The sequence below is a fragment of the Ornithodoros turicata genome, chromosome 5, assembly GCF_037126465.1.
Source record: "Ornithodoros turicata isolate Travis chromosome 5, ASM3712646v1, whole genome shotgun sequence".
Classification (NCBI taxonomy): Eukaryota; Metazoa; Arthropoda; class Arachnida; order Ixodida; family Argasidae; genus Ornithodoros; species Ornithodoros turicata.
Window position 1 is genome coordinate 48298837 of NC_088205.1, and position 18278 is coordinate 48317114.

At 44.3% G+C, this 18278-nt stretch overlaps 1 protein-coding gene across 1 annotated transcript in view; it reads right to left on the reverse strand.

Annotated features, from left to right (window-relative positions):
* LOC135394437 (transforming growth factor-beta-induced protein ig-h3-like) overlaps positions 1–18278 on the reverse strand; it is a 79975-nt gene that overhangs the window by 1133 nt on the left and 60564 nt on the right. Inside the window, exon 9 of the mRNA XM_064625175.1 lies at positions 3172–3308. Within this exon, the coding sequence (XP_064481245.1) occupies positions 3172–3308 (137 nt within the window). The remainder of the gene's footprint in view (positions 1–3171; positions 3309–18278) is intronic.

Consider the following 18278-nt stretch of genomic DNA (forward strand, 5'->3'; position numbering starts at 1 on the left):
CCGGACAAATGGCGGCTAAAAATGAAGTTTAGAGGCGGCATTAAGGAGACATTCTTCGGTGTCATCAAAAACTCTCTTCTTTTCCGGGTGTCCTCAATAGGAAAAAAATACAAAAACGAGCTCTAGTTAACGAAGGAGGTAGTCAGAATAATTTGCACTTCCTCGAATGAACTTGAAAACCCTCTTGGAACACCTCTTCACCACGGCACACAACCCTTCAACGACCATTTACAAACGCTACACAACCCTTCACACGACCCTACACAACGCTAACGCATATAGTCTTTTTGGCTCTTTGGTCCAAAAGAACCATGCGTTGCCCCCCCCCCCCCCCCATTGGAAGACACTTTCGTGGTACACATGAGGACTCATTAAAGGCTTTGTTTGACATCTTTATTCGGTGGATTCGTTCAACAAAGAGGTCCAAACTCCATTAACCTTCGGGTCGGCGTGGATCTCTTCACTCTCTGTACTTCGCTTTCGTCGCTTTGCAGCAGCACCAGCGACCAAACGAGCTTTTCGGGCTTCCTCCGATTCAGCTTGGTGGTGCCGTCTCGCAGCCTCAGTCTTCTTTCGGCGCCGCTCCTCCGCACAGCTTTCATAACCCATGGCGCGCCCACGCACACACGTCTGAACCTGTCGGCCACCACAGCACAGCTGCACTGCCGGCACGCCGCGTGGCGCTCTCCACGCGCCCTCTCCTCCTCTCCCCTCGGAGCGCCTCCCTAAACTTCCGTAGCTACACACAGACCACGCCGCGATTCTTTCGTAGCGAGGACTCTAATGCTAACGCATTAAAATAATCATCTTATGATTGATGTTCTCCAAAGTGCGACCGACTCGAATGGTCACCGTCAGAAAGTACCACTTTTCCACTCCATTTCATTTCATTTTAATTTAGCTCATTTCATACAGAAATGAGGTTCAGGTACAAAAGGCAAAGCCTGACGTGGTACCTGAAAACACTTTCCTGATAATTTATTATTATTATTATTATTATTATTATTATTATTATTATTATTGTGGTGTACTGTATTTAAAAAAGCGCGGATGGAGATAATATTTTTAGTCGCACTGATTTTCGCACGCTTTTCAGGCTAATGTCCTCGCCTTTCAGGCATCTCGGTACCCAATGTCACGACTGTGTAATATTCATGTTCCTTGGAACGGACGCAGTAACTTGCAACGATGACATCTAATTACAACTATTATGCGTTTACGTTTCTCTTACGTTACCTTCAGCTATGCAATATTTTTTCAAGACTTTTCAAGTTCTGCAAGAGCAGTCTACTTTTATCGAACAAGTGCATACACATACACATATCTTTTCAAGTTCTTTAATTACAGCGCAGAGTTCACTGTTGTCCCTACATCCAGGTACTCCGTCGGGTACACGTGTTTGGCATCCCAGAACAGTGTCAAGAGAAATTCATCCTCAATATTCGCTTTACCATCTTCGGATGCACGAAATTTTCTCGTTCATCTATGCGCAGTACTTCAATCAACAACTTCATCACCGTAAACGGCTTGTAAATGACAATGAATGTCACTAGGACTCACTTTTTCGGCCCTCAAAAATCAATCACTGCGCGTTGTTTTAAAAGCGCTAACATAGCAGGCACACTCCCCTATACTGACAGGCAGTGTCGTATCCGCTACCAAAACGGAAGAACGGAATACCGCTACCCGCTACCTAAAAAAAAAAGAAAAAATTGTTGTGCAATACTAGCACTGCTGTAAATTTCAGAAAGGAACTCGGTACCGCTACCGCTACAAAAAAAACAAAAAGTAACGTAACTACTATGCCGCTACTTATCCCCTACTGTACCCTTCTTTAGGCAACAGCTTTCTGTACTCTCGTTGCCGAATGTGTCTATAGACAATGCAATATTTATGTTCCCTATAGCCAGCATGCAGCATAAAGTATACAAGTCCTTACAGCCAATATGTATTATTTCACATTGATCTTGACCTCGAGATGATGCACATTTAAGTTCAATGCATATGCATAGTGCATTTAGTATTTTTCCCGTTAGAATGTTTCGAACACGACTGTTTTTCTGCAATAACAGCATTTGGTTCCAGATATCCACGAATCGCAACCTCAAACTTTTACTGTTGACGGATTGATGAGTTTTTCCAGTGGTCAAGTGGCGCAACTGCCACCATGAGCTACCACTAAGGGAACTGCGCCGACATATGTCCGACAGCAGCTGAGGAAAACCTACGAAAAACCCCAGACACCTCAGCCAGCACCGGGATTCAAACCCAGGTACCTCCCAGTCGCGACGTGATATGGCCAGCACGCTAATCACTGAGCCATGCGAGCTGGTGACAGGGAACAAGTGAAGTTGGCATGTTTGTAGTGGGCTAATGTAGAGCTCCAAGGTGACAGCACGCTCTGCTGTCAGTCATATTTTGGTCTCGCGCCACGTGCGTTACTTTGAAGCTGGTTCTTGTAATGTCGCAATGACCTACATGGATAATGTCGTAGTGTTTTCTAGAAACCTTCACCAGAGTTTGATCACCTTGATCACCTGGCAATCGTCCTTGCAAGGTGGTGCAGGGACTGGAGTCAAAATATCGGACTTTTGCGAGTGGTGGCGATTTTCCTGTGTCGCGGGCGTTGTGTTGTGGACGGTATAAGCTAGTGTAAGGCAAATAAAGTCGGTTGCTTCTTTCCTCGTTTTTCATTTTTTTTTTTCTTAGCGGCGGAGCGGGCGAGTATCCTCCCGAGTGGAACTACCGTGCTGATACGGAGGTAGTTTTTCACGTCCATTTGCATCAAATCACCATGATTACATTTTATTGCTTCTTCCACACCTTCCTCTGTTCCTGATTCATATGACACAACGTTCTGTTTAGCTGCTTGCGAACGGTACACTTGGAATAAACTGAATCTGGAATCATGTCTTTTGTCAGCTGCTGTAACGAGGACAAACTAGCGGCAGGCTGACTACTAATACGACTACTACTACTACTACGACTGCGACACTGCGACTACCACTACTACTACTACTACTACTGCTACTACTACGACTACTGGATGTTTTAAATGTGCGCTTTAAAGTGAGAGTTGGGAAAGGACGTTGCAACAGTTTGTGCTCCCTAAACTAAGACACCATAAAGGCTAACTACCTTATGGAAATAAAATTAAAGTCAAGTGATTACCTGTATTGCTCATCCTTTTGCAGAAGGTCCAAGACGCTTTCTTGCCGTGGGACAAGTACTTCATCTATAACATGCATAATTCCATTGTAGCCCTCGATGTCTGCTTCGGTAATGATGGCCACGTCCACACCAACAGACTACAATGAGAAACGTGTTAGTTGCGCATATTTATAAAACCCAGTCATAACGTCCTGAGGCTCCGCAATGGGAAGTCCGTCCATCTGAATGGACAACGAAAATCCCGTCCCAACACTTCAATAGACGACCTGCACCCCTACGTCAGTGATCACGTAATGCCATCGCGCAAAGCATGCTGGTGGACACTATCACCATTATCAGCCTATCAGCCCACGCGTTTGTCCCGCTTCTTATCAACCACAGCAAAATATAAGTTCGAACCGGTCTTCTCGTGTTGACAGATGTGTGTAAACAGAAAGTCGTCTTGGGCACGGAGATGAACAGCTAGTGCAGCCAGGCCTCCTCAGGTACCCGCGGATGCGGCTGTAGAGTATGTACCACTCTGTCCATACACCATGTTCCAAGCCAATTGGCCGAGACTGTGCGTGCGCTCCGATTGGTCGACAATGTTTTGAAATCGCATTTTGTACGCGCGCATGTGCGTGCAGCGGGGTGTACCCTGTTACCCAGTCTTAATAATAAAACTTTTGAAATCCACGCTAAGAAATCCACCCTTCAAATTCCAATCCTTTGAAATCCAAGCTGTCAAAATAAATCAGAATGGGTCTATGCAGTCCAGTCTTATGCATGGTTTTACGTGAGAAAATCGGTGTTCAAGAGGGCCACACTCCAGAATAACTAGTCTTTATGCAATTCTGTGTCGTATTCAGCATGTATCTCTCAATTATTCATTAATTTAATTAAGTTACAGGCGTAAATAACTACGCGTATGAATACTAGGAAAACAGCGCTTCAGCGGTTCGGCCGTTCGGCTACCATTGAGGATGAGGCTATTTGAGAAAATGGAGTAACGACGGAGCTGTATGGTGTTGCGGGATGTGCTGCATACAAAGGATAATCACTGCAAGCTCTAATCAAGCATATGTTTCTTCTGCCGATTTCTTCAGACGTGTAACGACTTGGTGTGCTAACACGCGCGTGCAACTCATGAAGGAATTCATGGGTGAAGTGACATTGATGCAGTCGTAGCTGCTTTGGACAGGAAATCGGGTAGCGAAAAATGTCCAGGATGAGCAACATATAAAACGTACAGCAAAACTGCTGTGTCGACCATTTGTCACGACGGTAATCACGTAAACATCATGTAAACGTCTCTTGCGTTCCTCGGCCTCAGCCTACGAAGAACCGCTAATGTTATGTTTGATAAGAGCCGCGAAAAGTGGTTCAGCAAGGTAAAACTGTGCCGGGAACACCGTCACATGAGGGAGGTGTTTAATTAAATCACAGTGAAAGATAGCAAAGGACTATTACTGGTCATGTAGACAGCAGATCTCGTTCACCAACACATCAATGGATTGTATAAATAGTCTTCCTGTCAATGGACAACTGACATTTTCCTCCCGTCTATACTGAGCAATGTTGACCCAGAGCTTGGTTTTTGGATGCCACAAAACACTTCTCGCCAAGATGGTGCACTGTGACTCATGGACTGTGACTCAATGGGGCATTTACAGCTCAGTGTCATTACCACCTGAGGCAAGTTGACTCTCTCAGATACTGTCACTGCAGTGCTGTAGAAGACCCCGAGTATATTCTGTGTCATTGCCCACACTACCAAGCTTTCCAAACTGCCATTTTCAAATAAAATTGCTTGGCTTATGCCTAAATCGAGCCCACGAATGCCTGCTCTCAAAGCTGTTTTGGCAATTTTGGACTCCATGGGACATTATTTCCTTCCTCACACCACAAGCAGCTATGGGGTAGAGTGTCGCCCCAGGCAATGAAACTCCCTGTCCATCTCAAAATAAAGCTGATGAACAACATCTGCAACTTCTGCGAGGTGGTTTAAACCACTCTAACTACATGTTATATAAACAAAATACAGAAACTGACACTAAAGATTTTTAATTTGTAGAAGCTTTCGCGTGGAGGTCCCGTGACGCTTCCTCAGGTCTTACCTGAGTTAGCGTGGACCTCCACGCGAAAGCTTGTGCACTTCTGTTAATCGCTTCAGGAGTATTTCTCCGGTAACACATCTCAGCAGATGCAGCATGTCATGTAGGTAACACAATTTTGGCACAGTATTTGCTGATATGTCCAACAAACAGCGATATCAAATCTTTGTGCCAAAATGGTGTGCCACGTGTCCGTGTAAAGACGAGTCGCTTAGATGGAATAGGTACAGCATCTTGATGTTGAATGCAAGAAGTTAATGTTTGACAACATATGTGTCATGGGTTAAATAGAGCAGTATACCATACACATCACAAGAATGTCAACACTTCAGTGCTTTACCTTTACCTGTTATTCCAATGTTTACTCTGCCTTCTATTGAAATTATGTATTTCAGAATCATTTTTGTATTATTGAATTTTAATTTGACAATCCTTTCACATGTCTTGTGATAGACAGGTTAGCAATGTAAGCAGTGTTTATGTGCCTCTCACAAGCTGCATCTTTATGCAAAAATACTCCAAAAGCCGGGAGACGACATAACTAGACGAAAAAGTTGAGAACTCCGACTTAACATAATAAAATAACAAGGGGGCGATTTCATCTCAGATCAGGCAAGCCGGTCCCCTTTGGTCCTCCGATTTCGTTGATTCTTTTTTATGTTAAAGCCACACCTCTATGATGAACAGTGCCACTGGTCCGAAACTTGAGATCGCAGTAGTTGTCGAGAAAAAAATTGACGAGCGTGCCTGGGTGGCGTCGTGCGCTTCACAGAATCTTCCTCGGGTGGTACTTTGAGAGCGTCTCGTCCGCACCACGAACACGCTAGAGGAGCGCCAATTTTTTTGCGCATTCTACAGATGTCGGACTACCACTTAATTTAAAAAAACGGACATTTCCTCTCACGAACTGTTCGATAAAAAATCGCGAAAACGCTCGTGAGCGCGATTTTACGTACATTTTAAACTTTTATTGCGGAAGAAGTACGCATGGTAGAATTACGAACTATGCACCAAATGAAAGATAATTAATTGCTCTTTCCAACGACGTATTACACATAAATGTGAGTGTTACTGGAGAATAGGTAGAATAAGACGAACCATGCTGCCTCCGTGAAAATACGCGAAGTTCGTAGGTGAATTCCTCAAAAACCCCACTTTTAATTTTGGTTAAAAAAATTGCATGGAATCCTGATTATATTACCTTTCCAATGGTGTAAAATTTGTGTGTTCTAAAAGTTTAGAACCGAAATGCCAGCGCGCATGAGGAGAGCAGGTACAACGCGATCATGCGGTTCCAACTCCGGCTATACTCCGGCGTTTGTACTGATCGTCGACGAAGGGAACCTGACTTCCACGTATCTATGTTACACTGCAGTTCATCACCTGTTGTGCTGTGATGGAGATTTCGTGCCATATCGTATTTCGACAACGGACAGGCTGCAAAGAAGAAACATTGGCATCAGGTTGCGTGACGCGGAGGCTATATTCTCTTTCACCCAAACTTTGTGCCCGCGTCCCATCGCCTTTGCCGGATGTACATACGGATTATAAGTAATAAGCAAACCCGCACTGGGGACACCAGACGCCAGACTTCCTAACAAAAATGACCTTGCTGCGGTGTGGACAGGTTCGTTTGGTCGCCGTGTGTGGCCAATAATGCACGGACCTGCCGTCGACGATGCAGCGGTTGAGTGAGGTGTCTGAATAACTTTTGCTTCGTCAGCGTTGGAAGTCGTCTCCATGGCTCGGAACATTTATAGTGAGGAACGTGTGTTTTGTGCCGATTATGCACGTCGACATCAGAAAAGGATTCTTCGCCAGAGTGGATTCACAACTGTGTCAAGCCTTGACATCGATGCGCTGAAGGCGCTTCTCGACCCTGAGCGACGTGATGAAGTCTGCGGTGAGGACCAACTATGTAAGAATTGTGTTGCGTACTTTCGTTCAGCAATTAGTGGTCTATCGCAGTCCTCGCCCGTTGCTCTATCTGACACAGACTATGTTCAGAGTGAGGACATTATTGAAGAAATTAATAAGAGTATTTCGACGGCAAATATCGACGTAACTCCGCTGCGGCAGCCGGCGTCTCTCAAAAGGAAACAAATGCCGTCGTATGCGTCACGAAAACGGAGAGAAGTTGGCGACGCATTGAGCAGGTCAATAAGCCGCAGAATAAGTGATGCATATGACATAGACGAACCGACCACCTCCGGAAAAGACTGCACAAGATGTTCTAGCCTTTTGCGCAACATCAGGACCGCTTATCAGAAGTGCACCACTAATCAAGGAAGATGCCAGATTCTTACGCTTCTTCCTGAAAACATGACGAAAAAAGAAATAGTAGGACTGATCCCGGATGCAACGAAATATGTGATAGAAAAATCAAAAAGCCTGAAAGGGAAACAGGGCGTGTGGGCGATGCCGGACAAGTATGGTGGGCATCCTGTCAGCGAAAACGACGTACAGGTTGCACTCCGGTACTATCTTGAAGACGAAAAGGACTGTTCTGTCCAAAGTCCCAACAAAAAAGACGTAATTCATGTCACCAGAGACGGGAAGAGAGTCGCTGTTGCAAAGCGCTTTATGACTCGTTCTATACGGGAAACGTTTAGCCTGCTCAAGAGTGCTCATCCGGACATCAATATAGGACTGACGAAGTTCTACACACTTCGGCCTAAGTGGGTTCGCACAGACCCACGTCCGGAACAGTGCGTGTGTTTGTACTGCGCAAACTTTGATTTGATCATCGCGGCCATAAACAGTGCGTCATCCATCCAGCTAAGCAGAGACCAACTGAATGCGATGTCTGTATGTCCTGAGCCACAAAGGACATGCTTTTTGCAAGAGTGTCGCAGTTGTCAAGGGGCCAAAACGATCAACCTACAGAAGCTAAGGATCGAGCGTGCCGACGACGTTGATATGGCTCTCTGGGAATCTGGTGACCTCATTAGGAAAACGCTAAAGGCATCGATATTCCTGAAGGCGGTCAGGAAATGTGCTGCTCTGTACACCAAGCATGAATATATATACAACATACAAAGAAGCGCCATTTGGAACGAGAAGGCCTTCGTGGATCCAAGACATGTCATCATGCACTTCGATTTCGCAGAAAACTGGAGAGTCAACTTCTCAAGTGAGGTCCAAGGGCGTTATTGGAAGACGGATCAAATATCCTTATTCACCTGTGTTGTAACGACCATGTCTTCGACAAAAAGTTTTGCCACAGTGAGTGACGACCTATCTCACGATACTGCACATGCCCTTCTTGCCCTCCAAAACATAACCGAGGCTATAGAAGACATCCTGCCCGTGTTTTCCCATGTGATATACGTGTCCGACGGTGCTGCAGCGCACTTTAAGAACAGATACCAGCTCTATGAAATGGGGAAAAACAACTTGTTGCTGCGATGGATTTTCTCTGCCAGTGGCCATGGAAAAAACGCGTGCGATGGTGTCGGGGGCTCTTTGAAACATATCGCAAGCTTGCATAACTTGCGATGTCCACCTGCTGAAGCTATTCAAACCGCTGAAGATTTTGTGTGCGCTCTCAAAAAGAAGGAACACGCAACGGAACTGCTGCACATTCCGTCGGCTCAGGTTGCAGCCTTTCGAAATTCGAAAAAGGATGAATGGGAACTGGTTCGGCCAGTGACAGGGATCCGTTCATCCCATGTGTGGTACAAAGCATCTGAAGGTCATGCAGTATCTGGAGTTCAGCTAGCAAGAACCGCCGAGGACATGTTTGAACCTTGGTCATAGCTGCGTTGTTTTCAGCCCGCCGAACGATCAGCACACTACGTCTGGCTGGTGATGTGCATACAAATCTATGCTTTCCAACAGGACCAGTTTGTAATGCCGCTCACACATAGGTGACATTTGTTCCCGATTTCCGCATTCCACTTTCACAGCTGTGTTTTGTATTTAAAATGTACATACGGCTCTTTCATGCACTGTAACTATATTTTACTCTTGTTTTAGTGTCTTTCGTAAATTCTCTCTAAAGGTGAGCGATAGCAAAGCCAGTCACCAAATAAACCACTCTACCGGCTTGCAGTGTTGTATTATTCCTGTACATGCGGATCAATATATTAGGCCAGCTGCCCTGCTTCAAGGTCGTTAAATACGGACCACATCTCAAGCGCCTGTCAACAGAAAACAAAGGATTAGAACGGAAGAACATGGAACCGTCGGGCCGCGTTGTACCTGCTCTCCTCATGTACGTAACATACTAGCAACGTTTGTTCTTTGCACCCTGTCCTAGTCGAAATACGATATGGCACGAAATGTCCATCTCAGGCACAGGAGGTGATGAAAGCCAGGTTCCCTTCGTCGACGATCAGTACAAACGCCGGAGGGTGGCCAGAATTGGAACCGCATGACGGCGTTGTACCTGCTCTCCTTATGGGCGCTGGCATTTCGGTTCTAAACTTTTAGAACACACAAATTTTACACCATTGGAAAGGTAATATATTCAGGATTCCATGCAATTTTTGTTGCCAAAATTAAAGGTGGGGTTTTTGAGGAATTGACCTACGAACTTCGTGTACTTTCACTGAGGCAGCATGGTTCGTCTTATTCTACCTATTCTCCAGTAACACTCACATTTATGTGTGATACGCCGTTGGAAAGAGCAATTAATTATCTTTCATTTGGTGCATAGTTCGTAATTCTGCCATGCGTACTTCTTCCGCAATAAAAGTTTAAAATGTGCGTAAAATGCGCTCACGAGCGTTTTCGCGATTTTTTATCGAACAGTTCGTGAGAGGAAATGCCCGTTTTTTTAAATTAAGTGGTAGTCCGACATCTGTAGAATGCGCAAAAAAATTCGCGCTCCTCTAGCGTGTTCGTGGTGCGGACGAGACGCTCTCAAAGTACCACCCGAGGAAGATTCTGTGAAGCGCACGACGCCACCCAGGCACGCTCGTCAATTTTTTTCTCGACAACTACTGCGATCTCAAGTTTCGGACCAGTGGCACTGTTCATCATAGAGGTGTGGCTTTAGCATAAAAAAGAATCAACGAAATCGGAGGACCAAAGGGGACCGGCTTGCCTGATCTGAGATGAAATCGCCCAAGGTTTACTCAGACGTTTTATCCGTCATGCGACGGACATCATCAGTGTCAAACTGAATGAGAGATTGCACAACCGGTCGCTATTTAAGGAGATGGGAGTATTGTTCGGGGAGGGGCCACGGTTTTTGTTACAAACCCAGGGGTCACTGCATATGTGCCAAGACTCTAGAAGCTTCCTGTGTCCCCATCTTTGTTCTCTCTTGTTATGTTAAGTTGGAGTTCTCTACTTTTTTGTCTGCATTTTTATGTCTGAGGGTGTTTTTGTGACAAGAGGGCAAGGGTGCCGGCAACATGGCACATGTTCACAAAAATGCAGAACTAGAGACACACACACACACACACAAAGTATAGCATAACACAGTCCCAATCATTTTGTAGTGTCCTTTTTCATGTGTCGTCTGTTCTACATTTGTTTTTGTTTTGTTTTTTTCGTGTGTAGTTTCTGGATTTTAAGCCCAAGAGCAGTTGCTGTAGAGGATGCTGAGAACATGTGAAGCATACATTTTCTCATTCTCACATTATGCTGTAAGCAGTGTGAAATACAACGCAAAAGGAATTTAATGAGAGACAACTTGTCACCAAGATCAGTGTGGGAACATTGCAAAGGAAAAATAATTCTAAACCATAATGGATTCCTATCCTATTTAATGGTAGAGTATCAGATGAAAGTAATTCAAATAATATTAAAGAAGTAACCGTGCGAATTATCAGTCAAACAGTGAAGCTGGCTGCAGTACACTACAATGTGTCACATGTAACAATCTCAGTGTTTCCAAAACTGACACATAAACCTTAGAGGCCGCAATAGTTAAAGCGGGGGTTACACCACTTGGCGAAAAGAAAAAGCAGATGAAGTGAACGCAATATGCGACGAAACCAAGGAAACTATCTCGCTACAACTGCAATATATTGAAGTTGTTTTCAAAAAATAGAAGTCCAGTTCAGCGCACAGATATCAGCTGTCGCACACACAGCCATCCCGAAAATTATGCCCATCTTCGTTGATGCACCCACGAATCCACAGGAAGACCGCCGATGCTTTCCCACTCAGATTAAGTATCTGTACCTTTAACTGTGAACAGTTTGGTGTACACTCCAGAAAACGAGAACAGATGATTGCCGATTTCATGGGCGCAGCCATGCGAGCCGACAAGGACAGTTCAACAGAGGAGCAATTTGAACGCGAATGTGGCGGTAGTGGTGGGCGCAACAATTTCCACTTCAAACGACGTAAAACACCAAAAAGTGAGCAGCGAAGATGCTTGCTTGCTCATTTGTCATTATTTGGGCCTGTAATCCGCATCAGGGTTCAGCAAGGCTGCTAAATGCCGATGGCCGGCACAAGAAAAAACGTGTTTGCAATGCTTTTTGTCCCGTTGCGGTTCAAGCGAATATACATTTTTTGTGCTTCCTTCGTCTCTTTTCTTTCTTGTTTTTTCTTTATTGTTTTTTACTGTTGTCGGTTCGTTCCGGAGCCCTAGCTTGGAAAGCTGCTCCTATTTAGTTTCGGTATAAATCGGAATGTGGGGGCAGGGGGAACAGTCCACCGCTCCACGAGTTTTCACGGTGCTGGCTCTGCTCCCCCCCCCCCCCCCCCCGAATTTTCCCTCCGAGGACCTCTTTGTATATGCCGTACTTCTCAATCTCTAACGCCATGTCCCGCAGTGCTCTCCTTCAGGTGAGGTTAGGTTGGGTTAGGTTAGGTTAGGGCTCGCTCCCCCTTGCCGACTTCCGAGTTAGTGCGAACGAAGTATCTCCATAATGGAAAACCTGAAATGGTGCAATAAAAACAAATGTCACCTCTGTGGATAATAATTTGAAGCATGTAGATATGAAGGATTCATCTCATATCTAAAATGAACATGAAGGGAGATTCCCAGCAATTCTGCTCATTCTCTTTCTCGAAAGAAAGAAAAACAGCTTCATAAATAAATAAAAATACATCTTAGTGAATTATGGAAATTAGAATGCCAAAATACCTTGCAGATAAGGTTTTCCTCCACTCGCATACGCGTAAGTGCGAAACTAATGTACACGTAGTCCTAGTTGCTTTATTTAAAAAAACTCTATTAAAAATGGCTACGACCACGAAGTATACGTTTGTGGCACCCCGTTTATTTTGTGTGTGTGTTTCATCTTGGACCAATTTTTATAAAAAAGTCACGAGAGCACGTCATTTTCACAGTTGAGTTCTACGGGCGCGTATCTTTTCCAAGAAAGACTATAATGACTAATAAGGATGACTAATCAATTAAATTAATTAATTAACTCTAATAAGGACGTCTTGAACAAAAGCCAGATACGGATATGGGAGACTGTCCTAGTTAAAATCCACACCATGTCTAAAAATTTTTAAACACGTACGTGTATTAAAATATCCATCCCTGAATTTTGACATGCAAATGGACCAAAACCGAAACCGTGGCAACCACGTTTGGGGTGGTGGTCTTCACGGTATGGGATACTTCTGTATGTCAACACCGCTCGCAACTATATTGTCTTGGCTCAGAAACCGTATGTTTCTGGAACGTAGAGAGGGAAAAAGGAATCACGAAACACGAATATACTTCAAGTACTCTTCTCCTTAGGGAAGCGAGGAAGCGAGAGATTTATTGACTCTACGTTGCACTAGCGTCAGCGCGCTGAGCGGTTGAGCTGGGAATTGGAAATGAATAAAAAATAATAATAAGTAATACTAAAAAGAAAAATAATGAAAAAAGCGTTATCTGAACTGATCGAGCTAGGTTCACTCTGGAAATTGTTGCACCGACGACTGGCGCCACGTTCGAACTTACTTAAAATTGCTCCTCTGTTGAACTATCCTTCTCGGCTCGCATGGCCGCGCCCATGAAATCAGCAATCAGCTGTTCTCGTTTTGTTGAGTGTGCACCAAACTGTTTGTAGTTCAAGCTACAGGTACTTAATACGAGTGGGAGAGCTTCGGCAGTCTTCCTGTGGATTCGTGGGTGCATCAACAAAGATGGGCATAGCCTTCGGGATGGCTGTGTGTGTGACAGCCGGTGTCTTTCTCCGTCTGTTACGTCGCGACAACTGAGTTACAACTGAGATCACCGTCTGTGCGCGCTCAGGAAGCTTGAAATCTGCCCTGATACATGTACAGTAATATATACCTTCAATATACGCTGATACATATACGGTCAATAAATTGGGACTTGCTCCACTGCAATCTTTCCCGGAGTTCACAAGAGACACTGTTTGTGGATTTATGCCTTACATTTAATCTATCGCAGGTCGTTCCACATCCTACCCGAATAACTCATGCCACGCAGTCAACCCTTGACTTGGTTTTAACCTCCCATCCTGAGCACATCACTTCTCTGCATGTCACTGATGGTCTCAGTAACCACAAGGCCATTTTCTTCGATATCTCTTCAAATCGTCCAAATGTTCGTAAATTGAACGATAAAACCATATACGACTAGGCTCGAGCTAACTTCCAAGCCATAAACGAGGGTCTTGAAGCTCTGTATGAAAATTCCCTTTCATGGCACCTCGCCTCACTCCATTGAGGATAACTGGTCCCTCTTTCGTGACAACATAAACTACCTTACCGTGTACAATGTTCCAAAGATAAGAGTGAAATCTTATTATCACAATCCTTGGTTCACGAAACGTCTTAAAATCTTGCTAATCAAGAAGAAGCGTTTATTGTTTGCTTGAACAATGGGGCGCATTAAACTATGCCGAAATATGAAGTTGTCCCTTACGAGCTTCCTTCTGACATCTACATATACATCATTTGTGCGCTTTCCTTGCCTGGTGTTAGAGGGGAAGCACGGGTCTGCATCCCAAAGTGCATGTAGAACGAGAATAAATCTGGTGACGTGGTGAGAGCTCAAGAACGAAGCACATTTGGGGTGAAGTTTACAATAAATTTCTGACAAATTAGCATTCTTGAAGGAGCCCCAGATTATTTATGCTTGTAACTGATTGCTTGTGATTAGCTTCACATAAAAATATCAAGCTGATCTATACTCATTGTTTAACCATGTGTTTGAGAATATCAAGCACTTGCAAAAAATTACTTTTTTTTTCAGATAGTATATTCACATATAGGTTGTCTAAAAGAAATCCTCCCTTATTTGTATAACTACGTAGTCCTCTCCTGCAACATATTGAAAATCTTTAAAAAAATGAAAAAAATTGCCACCATAATGTGCTGCAGCTTGTTCGTCAGTTGAGGCCATCTAGGAAGCAAAAAATAAAATAAAAGATGCCTTTGTGGCTCTCTCCTGCGAAAATCGAAGCTCTGCTTTTCCATTTTGAGAACCTACAGGTGTATTTGTTCTTATGCAAGAAAAATGTTTCGTCAGCTAATTCATATCCCAACTGTATGGCGCTATAGCACACTTTGAACAAATTTTGCATTCAACTGTTCTGCCCAGTTCTGCAGATTAGTTGCAGTCGCTGCTTCATAACAGCTTTGTCAACATTTATGATTGTTTTCACATACCTGAAGTCATCTGGAAAGTGAACAAATCTCATCATTTCAAGGGCATACCCTCTCCTATAGCATGTTCAGAATCTGCTGGCATGTGTTTTCTGTAGATCTGATAGCATCAGCTGACCATATTGGCTCAGATCATGTCAGAATGCGACGTAACAGATTTTGGAAACAATTTATTATGATGTCGTGTGCCCTTCAACCACAACAGAAAAAAAGCCCATAGTCTTTCTTTCAGTGGAAATAGGTGTATTTGCTGCATTAACAGAAGGTGGCTCAAAGTAATAGTACTTCCTTGTGGCCTGGGTGGAGCGTGCCTCACTGTGCTTTATGTCCAGTAATTTCTTCTCCAACCGTATCTCTTTGGCAGTGAGCCACAACGTATGCAGTCTTCAAGGTTTCTTTCACCCGGAAGAACAGCTTACAGCTCTGCAGGCATCAGAATATCTGCACACAATAGGGGGTAGCAATCTAGCCCTATAGGTGCCAACGTTTTAAATGGTACTGCCAACACAGTCATAGTACCCTTTATCACGGCACAAAGCAATTATGTCAAAGTCATGCTTGTGGAGGCAAAGCCACGCTTGCCAAAGCCAAAGAGGCAAAGTGATGCTTATGGAGGGTTTTATTATGCCCTGCTGCTCAGTGTATGGGTGGGGCTTCTGTTTTTAGCTGGAACAAACCAATAAAAAAATCTGAGGAAAGAAATATGCCACCTTCAGTTGCCATCGACCAAGCAAACTAAGTCAATAATGGTGGTTGTTATTCACTTTGCTATGTGATTGTGTTCATGTTAATTCACCGGTTTGGTACTGTGGTACCAGCTAGCTTCCTTGTAGTGTAACATATATGTGACCGCATGGAGGACAAAGAGGAGGAATTAGCTAGTCTGGCGTAGCAGCTCTCACACTGGCATAGCTGGTCAAAAAGAAAATGTAGGCTATTCATCACATAAAACACAAATACCAGTATATTTTCAGCAAGCACTGGTTAATTTCTAGTAGGTGCGGTGCATATAGAGTGTCCATGGACTGATTTTTTTTTATTCTTAGAGAAATCATATTTTTGCAGTTATGAGGGATGACAACATGTTCTACATCCGAAGTGGATGTACTAATTAGGTCTCGTTTAATTATGGGAAATAGAAGGTCGGTGCAAATGCAACGTCGGTTTCCCTATGTGCCGCTATAGTTTTCAAAAGTATGCTCGTGACCATTTAGTGCGAGGACATGGCCCCGAAATAATGGTTGTGTGAGAGTAACCGCCGTATTCTTGAACGAGCTTCGACTCGAAACTCGACTCCAGCTGCTCCTCGAGGCCGGTTTTGCGCTTCATAAATCGACCTTGACTCGAAACGCTCCTCGAGTGGAGGAATTCCTCCGTGCACTCTTCGAAAATCTCGAGGTAGCATCGGTGCTACCTCGAGAACGCTCCTCAATTCGAGTTTGGCTGGTGTCATGGCGGAAGACAGGTCGTTCACTGCGTCCATCGATTGCATTTTGTGCCACGATGGCCTTTAACTGGGTGCTGACAACATTACCACTGAGCGACAACGTTAAATAATGGGTCATTAAACTCCTTTTGACCATTTTGATGATCACGAGTTCCTCATATGGTATACGGTACCGCTTCATGAAGACAACCGTACGAAGCCTTTTGGATATATTGCCGCTGGAGGAAAATGTGTGCAATCGTGGGCTGCCGCTACCTCCTGTGCTACAGCTGCCCGTCGACATGTGATTTTATGGCGTTAGGACTTTTCGAACTGCCACGGGAGACATTGTGAATGTGTCAGAAACGACGGTGTGCCGCGTTGTGGACAAAATCCCACGCCTTCTCGAAGTACACTTTTCAAGACAAGGTGTACGAATTTTCCTTCTATCGCGCTATTTTGCACAAAGAAGGTGTGTTTGAAGGATGTTTTCATGCAAAAAGTGGTGAAAAAAAAAACAGTGCATTGACTGGACATCTAAAAAAATAAACATCTGATCTGCCTCCTCAATGTTTTCCGTAATCTTTATACTGTATCTTGCTGGCCCAACCCCTGCTCCAGCTATCACCGAAACGGCTCAACAAATCTTCCATTCATGTTTGATTTTTTTTTTTTTTTTAGTTGTTGTTACAATAGTACGAATTCCGTTTGTTGGGTGGGATAACAGGCTCCACCGTTTAAGCAGAGCGCGAATGAGAGCCATAAAAGTTCGTACGACATGCTCGCGGTGACTCCCCAAGAATGGTCTCCCCGATTCTTTGCTCGTGATGTTGTTGTAAACTCGCTTTGGTTGTTTGATTGTTTATAGCTACCCTCAAGGCGTTGGGTAAACGTAGCCATCCGCTAACAAACAGTCATTCACGCCACATATTGTAACATAATAGAAGAGTGACAAGCAGTGACATCATCTTTCATATTATTTGATACGAGGTGACCATGCCATGAAGCTAGCTGCTTCCGTTGTGGTTGTAATTGCCAGACCAGAAAACTAGGAAACCTATCAGTCTGTCTCCCTGTTCGAAACACCTGCACCCTTCTTCAAACACTTGTAGACCTTTGTGTTTGTATTTGTAATGCACATTGGTTGAAATAAAGTAAAGAATTACATTTATTTTTCATGCCATAAGTGTGTTTTAAGCACGATAATTAACATTTTCGAGTGGTCCCGAAAGACGGCTGGGGACGAGAGTACAGCTTTATTCGAGGACGGTTTCTCGAGGACCGCCTTGGCGGAGGAATCCCCGAAGCGGGTTCATGAAACGCATGGTCTCTTTGAGTGGAGGAGCGGTGCTTTCCTCCACTCGTTGGAGTCGAGGCGGAGCGTCGAGTCGAGGCTCGTTCATGAATTCGGCCGTAAGTCTCGGAGCGTTCTTTTTGCCTTTTCACTTGAACGTGAGGAAGAAACAACGCTGCAGAACTGCAAGCAGCACATTTAAGAGGGGATATCACCGAGGAGCCATCTCCGATTCACGACTTTGTCGCATGTAGATGGCGCCACAGAAACATCCGGGTCTCATCAAGGTGAAAGCTCTAATGAATACCCCTGTTACGAGTTTCTCCTCCGCGGGATTGTGTAGTTCCATAAACACGTGTGACCTCCTTGACTATTGAGGTGCAGGGATCTCCCGTCTTGCGTGGGTTGCCAAGGTCAACTGAGCTAAAGGAAAAAAGACAGGTCCGACCAAGGCGAATTCTTCTTCATTGTCTCTTTGTGGACAGCATCTCCTGACTTCTGGGGTTGATGTTATCTTAGCTTTCCTAAGCTTTCCATGTCTGAGTTCTTCGACACCAGCACGCAAAGTCGAAGTGTTACGTTTCGTTCGCCGCGCTTATTTCTTTAAAATTATATTGACCTGCTGATGTTTCTTTGGCTGGGAGTTGCAAAACCTTTCGCAGATAGAAGCTAGGCTTTCGTAAAGCCAAGTGCTGTGTATTCACAGAAAAAAATGTGGTGCATTGATTGATTGATTGATTGATTACATTAC